We start from the raw sequence: 15,721 nt of genomic DNA, 5'->3' as shown, positions 1-15,721 counted from the left end.
TATTTTCATTTTTGATGTCTTTTATGAAAAAGTAGTGGTATTAATAATTTTATGTTTATATGGATATATATATGTATATGCGTGTATGTGTGTATATATGTGTATACACCAAAATATTTTTCCTTATTCCTGTTACTTGGCAGAATCAAAATTGGTGGTCCTTTGTTAGTGACCAAATTTCTTTTGATTTTGCTCTTCTGATAAATTTAGACTTTTATAAATTCAATTCTTCTTAGTTCTCCAGATTTTCCAGATTATTATTATTATTATTTTTTTTGCCCAGCTTTGATGTCACCTTTTCAGGAAGTTAGCATTCTTTAACTTATTAAAAAGCTGAGTGGAGTACTCTTTCTGTTTTCAGGGTACCCTGGCTTACTTCTGTGATAGCATTAAGCACGCTGCTTTTATCAATAGGCCATGGGTTGACTAACTGTTTTCTGTAAAGTGCCAGATAGTAGATATTTTAGGTTTTTGTGGGCCACATACAGTCTCTTTTCTGTTATCTTTTTTTTCTTTTCTTTTTAAATGACCCTTTAAAGATATAAAAACTATCCTTAGCTCCTAGGCTGTACAAATACTGGCTGATGGTCTAAATTTGGCTCTAAGCCATCTATATATTCTTGAGGCTAGGTCTGTTGTTTTATTCATTATTGAATCGTCAGGGTATAGCATTGTGCTTGGCATATAGTAAATATATATTTGTTGGGTTAAAATGGTGAATGAATGAAGCTTTTGTGATTATGGGGTATTGTTTATTCCTCCAGTATTAGCACACACATGTCTAGCACATTAAAGCTCAATTTATGTTTCTTCAGTTAATGAATGTTGTACTTCTTTAATGTACTCAGCATATGCAGCCTGTACCTCTTTGTTGTGTTTTGTGCATTTGTACTATTTTGAAGGTGTGACTCTATTTTTCTGAAGAAAATTAATGTCCTTTGAGAGTAAATGAGATTTTACTCCTGTGCAGGGGCAGTAGAGGGAACAAAGACTCAATTTTAGTACATTGGGAACTGAAATTCAGTGTGCTTTCTGGCTTCAGGACTTCCTAATTTCTAGCCTAACATATTTGTCATGGGGAATGCTTTCCCCCTTAACCTTAGTTGACTTCTCTGTTTTCCTTAACTTCCTGCTGTCATATTAGGAAGTTCTTTAACACTCATTTCCTATGTAGAAAATAAAAAAGTCTCTGCATTACTGTGTTACTGATTTTCATTTAGCCTTTAGGCTTCCATTGTATTTTTCTTTCCCTTTTTTTCTTATATAATAATTGAAATTATGAAGCTTTTTTTCCAGTGTTGATTCTTTGGCTCTTCCCAACTCTACTTAGAAGTATAAAGGACTGCTGCTTATCACGGAATGCCAAATTCATTTTTTCTTCAAAAAGAAGTAGAGGTAGCAGTTACTGGAGAGAAAAGGATCACTTTTTGCTCCTTTTGGTAGCAAGATAATGAGCGCTGTGGGGGAGTGGAATAGGTTGGAGATAACAGTCTATTACTATTATGACTGTCATTTACAGAAGTAGTTAAGCAGTAAGGTATGCTTAGTGGCATCTGGCAAAACTTATTACTTTAAATATATATATAGTTCCCCTTGTGAGCTACCAAATAACTTAACATAAATTAGAATCCTCCCAAGTAATATGACATTATTAAGATTTGCCTGTTGATATGGGAGTTGAAAAAGTCTTTAAATTCAGTCTCTTTTTTTCCCTCTGTGTGTGTATATTCATTTAAAATTAATTTGATTCTAAGAGCTATAGGACACTCCTTTAGGTAATTAGAGACTGGGGCTGTTGCCAGCCCCTGAATAAAGTGTATAAAATTTGGTACCGAGATGAGGAGATGGAAGTGAGTAGACTCATTACAGGGTGTTCTGTCACTTCTTACCTAGGTTGATTTTTGGAGCTTTTCTGTCAGAATGATAGAAAATAGCAATGAGTACTTTGCATCTTATCATACAATTGAGGAGATTAGTAGTGGGAGATGAGGTCAGAGATGTAATGGTGGCTGGAGAGATGGTAGGGCAGATTATATAGGGGCTCATAGATCACTGTAAGAATTTTAGATTTTACCTTGAGTGACATGGAAGATGTATTAATCTGCTCAGCCTGCCATAAGATAACACAGACTGGGTGTCTTAACAAATTTATTTTCTCACAGTTCTGGAGGCTTGGAGTCCCAGGTCAAGGTCTGGCAGGGTTGGTTTCTGGGTGAGAGTTGTTTTCCTGGCTTGCAGATGGTTGCCTTCTTGCCATGTTCTCTTATGGTGTATACATGAGTTCTCTCGTGTCTCTTCTTACTTGCATACTAATTCTGTCAGATTGGAGCCTTACCCTTATGTTCTCATTTAACCCTAATTATCTCCATAAAGGCCTGTCTCCAAACACAGTCACATGGTGGGAGTGGGGTTTCAACATAATGGGGTTTAAAGGGACACAGACATTCAGTCCATAACAGGGTTTTGAGCAGAGTAGTGACATGATCTGACTATTAACAAGATTGCTGTAGTGCAGTGTTGAGAATAGACTTGGGGTAAGGGTGGGGGCGGGAGTGGCAAGGGTGGAAGCAGGGAGATTAATTAGAGGACTATAGTGGTAATTAAAGTAAGAGATCATATGACTTAGACCAACGTGGTGGCACTGAAGGTGACAGTGAGTACTGATTAGATTCTGGATATATTTTGAAAGTAGAGTCAACTGAATTTCTCATTGATTGATGGATGTGAAAGAGAGAGAGGAATTCAGTGACACAGGGTTGGTTTTTGGCCTGTGTAATGATGGAGAAGGGTTCAGATAAAATAGTTTTGTGGTGGGTGTGGGGTAATGGATTTCAAAAGTTTAGGTTTAAATATGTTAAATTTGTTGAATAGGTACTTGTATCTGAGTTCGGAGTTCAAGAGTGAATTCTGAGCTAAAGATACGTATCTGAGAGTCATTACCATATGGGTGATACTCAAAGCCAAGGAATGGAATGATTTTACCAAAGAAGTGAGTACAGATCAAGAATAGAGGACCAAGGGGCGCCTGGGTGGCTCAGTTGTTAAGTGTCTACCTTCGGCTCAGGGCATGATCCCAGGGTCCTGGGATCGAGCCCCACATCGGGTTCCTCCACTGGGAGCCTACTTCTTCCTCTCCCACTCCCCCTGCCTGCATTCCCTCTTTTGCTGGCTGTCTCTCTCTCTGTCAAATAAATAAATGAAATCTTAAAAAAAAAAAAAAAAAGAATAGAGGACCAAGGACTAAGTGAAGGACTTAAGTGGGAAGAGGTCTGTGCAAAAAAGGACTAGCAAAAAAGAATGAGAACACCCTTCCAGTGGGGCAGGAGGAAAACCAAGAGTGCAGGAAGAAAGTGTTAGGGCTAGGGAGTGATGAACTGTGACAAATGCTGCTGAGAGTCAAGTAAGAGAGGACTGAGAATTAACTATAGCATTTTACCAGTGTGGAAGTAATTTGTGGTGTTGATGGGCAGTTTCAGTGGGGTAGCCAGTTGGAGTGGGTTTAAGAGAGGTGAGGAGAGAAATTGGAGACAGAGTGTAGTAATTATTTGAGGCATTTTCTTGCAAAGGGAAGCAGGGAGATGGGGCAATTGCTGGCAGGGGAAAGGGGATTAAGAGTAAGATGGGAGAAATAACTGAATGTGATGAGACTGATTCAAGGGGGCATGGGGTAGGAGGTGGGGGGGAATTAATGCTACCTCAAAGAGAGGGGTGAATTGCTTAACTCAGTTATCCTTGAGGTAGAGAGGGGAGATGGATCTAGTGTACAAGTGTAGGGCATGGCTTTTGGATTATAGCCATATTAGAATTTTGAAAAACAGAATGAGGTATTATTTAAAACACTTTTAAAATTATAAAAGTAATACAAGTATGATAAATATTCCAATTATAAGAAAGAATGCTGAAAAGTCCTACTCCCTTGAAGTAGATGCTTTTTTTTAAAGATTGATTTATGTATGTATGTATGTATGTATTAATCTTTTTATTTGAGAGAGAGAGTGAGCACACAAGTGGGGTGAGGGTCAGAGGAAGAAGCAGACTCCCTGCTGAGCAGGGAGCCCGCCGCGACATGGAACTCGATCCTGGGACTCCAGGATCATGACTGGAGTGGAAGACAGACACCCAACAATTGAGCCACTCAGACACCCAAAGTAGATGCTTTTAATAATATTTTTTGAGAATCTTTCTAGAAGTTTTCAATACATGAAAAATGTGTGAATAATTCTTTTTTACCCAAGTGAAAATTCTGTATCTTACTTTCTTGACAGTTTATATTGGGACCTTTTCTCATTAACACATGCAGCATTTTTAAAATTGCTGTATTTGGGGGCACCTGGGTGGCTCAGTCAGTTAAGCAGCTGCCTTCAGCCTTCGGTCCTGAAATCGAGCCTCATGTCAGGCTCCTTGCTCAGCGGGGAGCCTGCTTCTCCTCCCTCTGCCTGCTGCTTCCCCTGCTTGTGCTTGCTTCCCTCCCCCCCCCCCGTGTCAAATAAATAAATAAAATCTTAAAGAAAAAAATAAAATTGCTGTGTTTGCATTGTACGGCTGTACCTTCATTTATTTAGCCAGTTGCATATTAACAGTATGTTGTCTTCTTTTGTTATTACAAATAATGGTCAACTGGATAGCTTGTGTGTGCGTGTGTGTGTGTGTGTGTGTGTGTGTGTGTGTATATATTTGCAGTCTTACGTAATTATTTATTAGTAGCATAACTTTCTGGAAGGTAATTGCTGGGTCAAAGAGATTGTACCTTTTGCCAGTTTAACAAACTCATCACAATAGGTAATCTTTTAGGTTTCAGTTTTAACATGCTGCGAATTTGGAAACAATGCATTTAATTTCATGGAAGTAGTATTTTTAAATACATTTGTCTTTTTTGTATGTAGTCTCAAAAACATAAATATAAAGTCCTTTTCCGGGAACCGGACACATGGTGGAAGTTCAAACCAAAGGAACTTGCAAGGTAAAATTTAGAGACTATTTAACATGTTTTTAATTTATGGCAGTGATAGAAAGTCTATCTAGGTTTTTTTCTCCCTATAAATAATGAATGAAAGAAAATGGATTACATTGCAGCTTTGACAACAACTTTTGTATTTCCTGTAGACCTTTTTTCAGCTTATGAAGAGTTTGTATCTTTTTGTTCCTAATATTGAGTTAATTAACAGAAACATTCCAGTTGTATTACATAGTCAGTACTTTATTACTTAGTAGTATAATGTCAGTATCTGAAATGAGAACAGATCCTGGGGTTTGGCATACTTGAACCATGTGCTACCGGGAGGAACAAATCATAGTAGCTGTCTGGTGACTTAGAATACTGAAAGGAAGTGAGGGAAGTACCGGTAGAGAAGATAGCAGATGGCTAGCTATCCAGTTATTGCACTATTCTCCCCCCTCCTTGCCCTTCTCCCAAAGGTTTTCTGGTTTACTTGATTGTTTGACTTAAATAAAAATGTTACTTAGGACATGGACACACAATGTGTTTTGCTTTGTGCTCTATATTCCCTTAGAGATAATCCTAACTTGATTTTGGTCAGGGTATTTTCTTCTTGGTCATTTTAACTAATTTCAATACTAACTAAAGGACAACCTGATTTTAGTATATTCATAATGTTGTGCAACCATCACCACTATCTAATTAGCGCACATTTCCATCACCTCAAAAGAACCCCTGTACCTGCTATTGGTCACTCCCAATTCTCCCTTTCCTTTGACAACTGCTAATTTGCTTCTCTGTCCCTATGAATTTGCCTATTCTAGACATTGCATATAAATGGTATCATACAGTTTTGTGCCCTTTTGTGCCTGGCACCTTTCACTTAGCATAATGTTTCAAGATTCATCCATGTTGTGGCATGTATCAGTACTTCATTCCTTCTTATATGTTTTTGGTACATTACTAGATTTGGTTTTCTAATATTTTGCTTAGGATTTTTGCATCTGTATAAATGAGTGAGGTTGAGCAATAATTTTTTCTTCCTTGCCCTTTCTTGCCTGGCTTTGATATTGTGGTTTTAGGTTGATAAAATTAATTGGAAAGTATTTCTTTTTCTCTTTTCTGAGTTATGTAAATTTGGATGTTTGATAGAATTTACTTATGAAATTTTCTGGACCTGGTGCTTTCTTTGTGAGAAGTTTCCGTTGGAATATGTCCATTACACCAAAGTTTCCAAATTCATTAAGACTTTATTAAAACAATTATAGTATTCTCTTACCATTTACATCTCTGTTGCATACATACTTAAGTTCCTCTTTTCAATCTGAATATGTTATATGTATCTTCTTTTTTTCTTGATTATTCTCACCAGAGATCAGCTTTTCTATTAGCCTTTTCAAATAAACATCTCTTTGCTTGTTTGATCTTTCTATTATAAGTTTGTTTTATGTTCACTTCATTTCTGCTTCTCTTTTATTCTACTTTCTTTGCTTTTTAAAAAAATCTATTTTGCTTTGTTTATTTTGTTGTTTTTATAAGGTTTCACCTGAAGGTTTAGGTTATTTTCTTATATGTGCATTTGATGCTATAAATTTTCCTAGGAAATTTGATGGTCCTAGAATTTTAATATATGATATTAATATATAATACTTTCTTTTTATCATTTATTCTGTAGTTTGCATTATGATTAATTTTACTTTGAACCCTTGGGTTATTTAAAACTATGTATTTAAGTTTGTGAACAGATGGTTTTTAAATTTCTTTTTTAAGAAATTCATTTTCAACTTAACTGTACTAGGTAAGATTGTGCCATTTGTGTGACACTAATACTCTGGTATTTTAAAAGGTGCATTTTATGGCCTAGTTCATTGTCTATTTTTATAAATGTTTCCTGTTTGCTTGATAAAAATGTATACTGGTTATAGTATATTAATATATTATTAAATCATGCTTATTCTGTTGCTCACATCTTCTGTAGCTTTACTTTTTAGAAAAATTAGTTTGACGGATTAATGTTTAAGAGAGGAATGAGGAAACCTATGTGAGAGGGATGTGTTGAAATCTCCCTTTATTATGTTGAGTATGTCTACCTTTCTTCTTATAAATCTGGCTATTTTCACTTTATGTATTCTGAGGATATTTTTTGATGTGCTTATACGCTTAAAGTTTTTGTATCTGTCTAATTGAACCTTTTATCCTTGTTGAGTGATTTTCTTTTATCCTTAATATTAATTTTTGTTATTAAGTCTAATCTGTCTAATATTAATAGAACTACACCAGCTTCCTTTTAGGATTTGAGTGTTATTTCTTTTTCCATACTTTTACTTTTGACATTTCTGTGTCTTTACATTTAAGTGTATCTCTTATAACCAGTATGACTGGGGTTTGAAAAATCCTCTCTGTCCATCTTTGGCTTTTCATTCTTAAGCTTAATTCTTTTATGGTTATTTTGGTTATTCATATAATTAGTCTTGTTTCTTACTGTCTCACTCTGTACACTTTCTCTTTATTTTACCTTTCCTGTGATTGTTTTTCTCCTATTACAGAAAATTATATATTTGATTTTTTCCCCCTTTTTATCATGCCTTATTTTGGATTTTTTTTCACTGAATGCAGATTTTCTTATTTATTTTTTTCCTTCTCTTTTAATTTGGAAATGATATACACTAGTTTTATCCTTTTAGTGGTTACATTAAAACTTTGATCATGTAAACCTTAAATTTAATGTCAAACCATTTTCTTAGTCTTTTTCTCACAAATATAAAGGACTTTTTTCAAACATTTTAACTATTTACCTCCCTTCTGACTTACATGCTGTGATTGTCCAGAATGTACAGACAGTGTGTGTTTTCACTCATATAGTTATTGTTGTGCTTAATTTTTCTTTCATCATAGATATTTCACCTGGGAATTTCCTTCTGTCTGACATTCATCTTTTAGGATTTTCTTTACAGTGTAGTTCTGCTTCATGTCAAACTCCTTTTTTTTTTTATCTGAAAATTCTTTTATTGCCTTCATTCTTGTAAGATACTTTCATTCGGTGTATATATTCTAGATTGACAGTTTCTGTTATTGAAGATAACATTTAATTCTCTTTTGACTTCCATTGTTGTTAAGTCAGCTGTAACTCTAATACTTGGTTTCTTTGTAGATAACTAGTTTTTTTTTTTTCCCTTTAATTTCTGGTTTCTTTTAATATCATCTCTTTATCTTTGGTGAATGAAATTTCAGTACCATGTTTCTAGTAGATTTCTTAATATGTATCTTGTTTGGGATTTATTGGGCTTCTGAGATCAGGGGATATCAGTGATGTCTTTGATCAGTTCTGGAAAATCCTCAGCCATTTTTCTTAAATTGCTTCTGTCCCATATACTTTCTTTCTGGGACTTGGATTAGATGTATACTATCTTTTTGCTCTGTCCTCTGTGTCTATGTCTCTTAACTTCTCTTTCATATTTTCTATCTCTTTGCTTCTCTGTGATCTGAAACCAGACAAGATTGAGGTAGGTAAATATGAAAGTCAGATTTGCCCAAGTGGCAAATACTAATATTAGCTCTGGGATCCAGACACTAAGCCTTGGATCCAACCCAAGATAGGAATATTGCAACTGAGTTGTTTTCATTAAGACAAAATCCTTGAGGGACTAAAGCATATCATCTGGCCTCCTGGCAGATGCAAATCCAGATGTTGTATGAAGGAAAGCACGCCAGTTTAAGGCCTAAGGATTCTCATATATTAGGTTTAACTAAATATGAGTTCATAAAAACACGCGAATAAGCTCCCATGAGTGAAAGCACAAATATGACAAATTTCATATTTGGACATCCGGAGACTTCATATAGCAGGAATTTTTTTTCTTTGCTTGAACTTAAAATGTATTAAAATATATGTTTGCTTTAATTGACTTAGGATACAGTTTTATTGTAATAGGAAGGCCCTTTGGACATCTAATCGGCCATAATGGCATAAGGAGAAGATTGTAGTGGGATTTTTTTGTACTTACTAGTTAATAATTAGTCTTGAAGTTATGGTCATATTCTTATGAAATTTTTTTTTTCAGAGCTTGAGAATAACTTCTTTTACAGTTATTAGGATCTGCTGTTTTTTTCCAAGTTGATAAATGATGTTTAGAAAAGATTGTATGGAATGATTAAAAAAATGGTAATTTAAGACATCCTGAATAAGATGAAATTAGAACCTAACACTATCTAGTGTGTTATAATAAACCAGCTTAGATATTTTTACATATTAGAAATAATATTGTTTTTCTTGACATTTTATGTTCCAGTTTTTAAAACAATTACCAATGTTCCTTCTACCCTTTTCTCCCCTGGATTTTTAGGCGTAATATTCATGGGGTAAGCAAAGAAAAAATAACAAGAATGTTGGAACATTATCAGCGTTTTGTTTCAGTGCCAATAATCATGAGTTCTTCAGTTCCAGAGAAAACTGAACGTATTGAGTTGTGTGCCTATTCTTGTGAGGACAGAAGTACTAGGTAGGTTAAAGTCCCTGTATACACAAATTCAGTTTGAAATGTAATTAAAAAAGAAGGTTGGAGCTTGTGAAATCACTGCCAAATAACTTTAAAAATAAAAGTAGACGTTTATTATTTGTAGGATTTGGATATAGTCTTACCTGAAGCAAGATGTATTTGGTTAGCAAGAGAAGTGTGGTTACATATGCAATGAGATGGGAGAGTTTTCATTGTCCTCAGGGTTTTGTGGCTTTACCTTTATACTGAATACTCCTGCCTTCTTTATTTACTGCCCGCTATTCCAGTGTTTATCTGTTATTGCCTGTCATTATTTTGTATATAGTCACATCGCTTCTTAATTTCCTTAGGTTTTTTGTAAAAATACCCTTTCTAGTTAGTATTATAAAAATTAATTATTAATGGATACTTTGACTAAGTAATACAAGTCACAGCCTTTTAAAAGTTTGTAGTCCAGCATAGTACTGATTCTATTAAACATTTAGGACATATAAGCAATTGAATAGATAGGTGAGTCAAAGAATAACCTTAAATATAAATAGAGCTCTAAGTTGCCCACACTTTTTGGTGATAAGGAATGGTGAGGCTCTGTTAAAAAGGAGTTGGGAAGAGGAAATTCATAAGTGCTCTCTTATTGAGGAGCTGTGTTGCAAAGTGGTTTAGAGCATGGGCCCCTGAGCTGTGTTTCCTAGCTTCAAATCCCAAGGCTTTGTAATCTTTGACAAATTATAGAATCTCTCTATACTTCGGCTATTCATTTCTAAAATGGCAATAATAACACTTTGCTCAAAAAAATCTCATAAGGATTATGAATTAATACTTTTAAAAGACTTAAAATAGCATCTGGCATATAGAAAACTCAGTGTTAGATTTGATTTCATTTAGGAAGGCTTCATGGGAGAGTGGGGACTTTGAGAGCTCCTGGAATAAAGAAAGAAAGAAAGAGAAAGAAAGAAAGAGGGAGGGAGGGAGGAAGGGAGGAAGGAAAGAGGGAGGGAGGGAGGAAGGAAGGAGGGAAGGAAGGAAGGAAGGAAGGAATGGAGGAATGGAGAGAGGGGCACCTGGGTGGCTCAACTAGTTGGTTAAGCTTCTGACTCTTCATTTCCACTCAGGTCCAGATCCCAGGTTGTGAGATGGAGCCTCAGGCCTGCGCTCAGCAGGGAGTCTGCTTGAGGATTCTCTTCCTCTCCCTCCGCCCTTCCTTCCCCTTCTAAAAAGAAAGAAAGGAAGGAAGATGAGTTGATAAATTATGACTAAGGAAAAAACACTGAAGTTGAAAGTGTAATGATTAGCCAAAAGGGCTCTAAGTCTGAAACTAACATTGAGGATGGTTTTAAAAAATTTAACAGGTGACATTTCAAATGACAGCTCTTCCTCCTTTCTCTCATTTCTCTTAGTTGTGCAAATCATGTTGACTCTTTGTGACTTTGTAAATGAAGCTTAAGCATTATCCTGTAGCATATGACAGGTGTTATAGAGGCAGACCTCTTTTCACATACATGAAGCTAAAATAGTTCTGAAAGAAGCCAGGGAGGTGGTGTTCTCTTCTGGGAACAAATTTAGAATCGTCACTTTAATATTTAATGCTGTGAACACCTTAACTGAAAATCTCATGTTTACTATTTAATTCGAAAAAAGTTTGAGTGCTTCCTATATGCCAAGCATTGTGTTAGGTGTTGGGGTTACAGTAAAGGGATGTATTCATAATTTACTAGGGAAAGATCAAGAGGAGCTTTTATAATTTTAATGTAGTTTATTTGTAGAAGTTTTAGAATAACTGTTAAGTGTCTTGTCTTTCAGTTGAATGCTTCTTTAATTTAAATCATAATGTTAATGGCAATGTTAAGAGACTTCCTTATAATACTTTAAAAAAAATCTTACAGCCCAAGAGACAATGAAGATATTACCTCTGAAAAAGAAGAAAATGTTTTATCCTCATCTTTGAAGCATCTAGAATTAACTGAAGAGAAGAACCTTGAAGTGACCAAAGAAACTGTATTACCTGAGAATGTTACATATCTCTCTAATGCAGATTTAAACAAAGGAAGAAATGAAATAAGTGTTATGAATCCTACCATTCAGAGTGCTTTCATTCAGGAAGTTTCAGACATGTATTTTTCTGATTCTGAAAGCAAAGTACAAGCAACAGAAAAAAGTAAAAAAGGAGAACAGGTGGAACTGGCTTCTGAGAGAGAGTATGGTAAAACTGATGCAGATAGTGTTGTAGAGAGAGTGTCACCGAGTATTTGCTATGGTGAAAATAATCAAGAAGACTATGATTTTTCAAATACTATACCATTTCATAATGAAAAATCTTCACCTGGTGAAGCATTGGAAGAAAGAGCCACAGTAAGGAAAAAAGCCTTTGGAAAACCAAAAAGCAAGTCAACTTTGGAAAAGTTCCCGAGACATGAGCTATCAAATTTTGTTGGTGACTGGCCAGTTGATAAGACTATTGGTCAGAGGACAAAAAGGAACCGAAAAACTGAAAAAGCTTCATCTGTACAAGGTGACAAAAAATATAATCGCCCTCAGTCATGCAGAGGATTAGGTAATACTCTATCTGCGAGTATAGATCATAACCAGCAACGAGAATCTCTGCATGAAAGTACAGAGGATGACAAGAAGTCACAGTATGATGATGCTTCAGAATCTTTCAATAGCTGTCAATATGATATGTATAAAAATACTGAAAAACAATCCTTCAGCATTGTGGGTGACTGGCCTTCATCTGATTCCTTAGCTCAGAGAGAGCACAGATCAAGAATGCCAAAGGATGGTTTAAAGAAACCTAACCTAGAATTTGGAACTAAAGGTAGTATGAATGAAATATCCTTCTACACAGCACATGAGACTCATTGTTGGGGCACAAACCCTGAAGAACTAAAAACCCTGGGTAGTTCCACTCTAGGAAATTCTGAAACACTACCCAGTGAAATGACCTGTGAGAATAAGACTTGTCCAAGTAAAAAGATTCATAGACAGCACACATTGTCTCTTACTTTTACCAATAGTGATCCAACTATTCCTGGAGTAGTAGGACCACAAACTTTAGCTGAATTTCCAGAAGGAAAATCTAAAAAAGTCCCTGGAATAGAAGAAGGCATGTATACCCAGACTGAACCACAGGATTTTGCTCTATTATGGAAAATAGAAAAGAATAAAATTAGTGTTTCAGATTCTGTGAGAGTATTAACAGGACGATTAGATGGATTTAAACCAAAAGCTTTCAATATTAACACAAAATTAGATGTCCAAGAAACAATTCCATATAGGGTAATGTATGACAAAAGCACTTATGTTGAAGAAAGCGAGCTTACCAGTGCTGATGAATCTGAAAATCTTAACATTCTTTGTAAACTCTTTGGATCCTTTTCATTAGAAGCCCTAAAAGACTTATATGAGAGGTGTAACAAAGATATTATTTGGGCCACAAGCCTTTTGTTGGATTCTGAAACTAAATTATGTGAGGATACTGAATTTGAGAATATCCAAAAATCATATGATGAAGCACGAATTGGGCCATTTTCTCTGGGATTAAATTTGAAGGAAATTATTAGCCAAAGAGGAACCTTGGAGCATTCTAATTCTTCTGTGTCAGAATTTAGCCATGGCACTGCTGTTAGTAACACTAATATACAGTCCACCTGTGATTCAGAAGAAGGAAACTCAGAGCAGGCAGAAATAAGAGCTATCACTACTGAAAAACCTGGATTAATAACAGGTTTATTTCCTCATGCCACTCTAGATCTAAAGAATACTAATGAAGTACTTCCTAGTAGTCAGGCACAACTTCCAGGTCTATATAACATTAAGCAGTCTTTCCCAGGTACTCTGAAAGCTACTATTGCTAAAGATGTGAATGAAATGGAGAAGAACCTAGAAGTCACAGAGATCGGAGACAATATACATTCTTCTTTGAATTTGTCTGATATTTTAAACTTGAGCACTTCAAATCTTGAATTAACTGAAGAAGTTGATTTTACTGACTCTCTTGAAATAAAGAAAAATGAAAATCTTCCAAAGGATTATGTGAAATTTCCAAACACTGAAGATTTTATGAATGAAGATGAACAGGAAATGGAAAAAATTCTAATGGCTGAGAGTACTTTGTCAGCTGTAGTTAGTGAGGAAGATAAAACTGAGATGTCGAGTCCCATGCCAGTGATGGCCAAATCTCTGACCATAGACTGTCTGGAATTGGCATTACCGCCTGAGCTGGCTTTTCAGCTCAATGAATTATTTGGCCCTGTTGGTATTGATTCAGGTAAAGAAAAAATAGATTACCTGTGTGTGTGTCTTTGTGTGAATAGAATACAGATTCAGGGTTCTGTCTTAATTTTAGAATTATGTTATATGTTAACTGAAATGTAAAAGTAATTTGTGTTGCCTACCTTAATTTTGACACATTTGTTTGTAGAGGATTTTAAAAAATATAATTTAAAGAAATAGTTTTTATATGGAGTTTGTGTTCATCCCATGCATATATTGAAAGTTTTCTGTGGTATTTACCTCTTACTTATTTGCACAGGTGAACGTTTTTGAATCTGTGGTGCTACTCCACGTATACTTAAGGCAAGATTAATTTCTTAGGACACACTTCTTGAAAAGTCTTGACTAATGGAAATGAATATATACATTTAAACTCATGGACATGAATAACTTAAATATATGAAGCATTGTATAATTGCACCTCCCAAGAAGTGTGAAAACAGTGACATAGTACATAAACAAAAATATTCCGAGAGATTTAGAACTAGAAATATAGATTAGTAACTAATAATACAAATTAGTTTTATGATATGTAAGGTGGTTAAGTATATTTTCTGAAAATGTATGAGTAATGATTATATTTTCTTTTCTTTTTTCCCCCTCACAAGGGTCTCTGACTGTTGAGGATTGTGTGGTTCATATAGATCTGAATCTGGCTAAAGTGATTCATGAGAAATGGAAAGAATCTATAATGGTTGGTAGGCTTTTTTTTATGAAGAGCTCCTTTTGTGTTCACCTTTGCTCTTAATAAAATCTGTTGTATGAAAGAATTCTATTGAATTTTGACTTTGAGAGAGAGAGTGAAATTTTTCCAGGAAACAGATTAGTGATATTTGTTCTCTTTCCAGTATTTTAGATTATTTCCAGACTGGCCAAATTATATAACTAACAATGGAGCTCAGTATAATTGTTGACTTTTTTTTAAAGAGAAAAATCATAAATAGTTTTTTACTCTCTAAAGACTTGCAGTGCTGATTGATTAAATTTCAAAAACTGTCTAAAAAAAAACAGCTTAAGAGCTCTATAAGTGGAAAAATATATTTATATAGTCATACTTCATAATCTTATCTAATTTTATTGTTTTACTTGGATTTAGCAAGAATGATTGATAGTTTTACAAGGAGAAGTGATTTCTAGAAAAAAATATTATAATCTTATTTTCTAATGCACCCTCCTTTGCAAATCCCCTGTCCTGCATTTGTGTTTAGGAGCGACAAAGACAAGAAGAGGTATCCTGTGGCAAGTTTATACGAGGTAAAGTACATATTTTTTACTTCTGATGTTCTTGTAATGGTGTTAAAACTTGGTGTATGTGTATGAATTTTAACTCATTATTAAGTGTACTTCTACAAAATTTGTTACCCAAGAATTTTGATTTGCAAATAAAAATTCTTTTAAAATATTTAACATTTAATATTGACATAAAAGAAAACTAAGTGCCTGTGATTAACTTTCATGAGTACAGTGGAACACCTTAGGTGTGCTCTAATACATAGAGTCATGGTGTTTCCTGTTTAAGATATTGCTCTGAAGGAAAGAAAATTGTTCTGGTTTGAGAGCAATAAAATGCTCACGTGTCTGATAGAGAGCATCATTCACTTATTACTTGGTTATTTGAAATTTTTATTGATGTTAATTTTTTTAGAGCACAAAAGTCAGCCTGCTTTTGAAACATCTGCCAAATTGAAATATTTGATTCTAGAAGACTTTTTAGGTAGCGTTGTCCTCAACGATTAGTGCAGGGTAGCAGAGCTGTTAACAGGGACCTCCTGTAGTGCATGTTTCCTTCAGATGCCTCTTTTGTCCACTCCATACCAGGACTCCAGGTGGAAGTTTCTTTGGGTATGCTTTAGTTGTAGCTTCAAGAACTAAAGCTATCTGAGAGCTAGAGGTACTGACAGGGTATCAGAGTTAGTTATGTGGGTGGCAGTATCTGCTGTCTTCACTCTCTGGGAAAGCAGAGGAGTATATCAGAATGTGCTGATATCCCTTAGAGATGCTGAAGTATTATACATTA

The 15,721-nt window shown here is 35.0% G+C and overlaps 1 protein-coding gene across 13 annotated transcripts in view; it reads left to right on the top strand.

The window, feature by feature from the left end:
• N4BP2 (NEDD4 binding protein 2) overlaps window positions 1–15,721 on the top strand; it is an 86,118-nt gene that overhangs the window by 39,828 nt on the left and 30,569 nt on the right. For all 13 annotated transcript variants that reach the window (XM_034671921.1, XM_034671914.1, XM_034671919.1 and 10 more), the window contains 5 exons: window positions 4,884–4,960; window positions 9,280–9,435; window positions 11,316–13,699; window positions 14,313–14,398; window positions 14,913–14,958. In XM_034671921.1, the coding sequence (XP_034527812.1) occupies window positions 4,884–4,960; window positions 9,280–9,435; window positions 11,316–13,699; window positions 14,313–14,398; window positions 14,913–14,958 (2,749 nt within the window). The remainder of the gene's footprint in view (window positions 1–4,883; window positions 4,961–9,279; window positions 9,436–11,315; window positions 13,700–14,312; window positions 14,399–14,912; window positions 14,959–15,721) is intronic.

Source organism: Ailuropoda melanoleuca, chromosome 11 (genome assembly GCF_002007445.2).
Source record: "Ailuropoda melanoleuca isolate Jingjing chromosome 11, ASM200744v2, whole genome shotgun sequence".
Taxonomy (NCBI): Eukaryota; Metazoa; Chordata; class Mammalia; order Carnivora; family Ursidae; genus Ailuropoda; species Ailuropoda melanoleuca.
The sequence above is the reverse complement of the archived record's forward strand: the minus strand, read 5'-3'. Positions and strand labels throughout refer to the sequence as shown.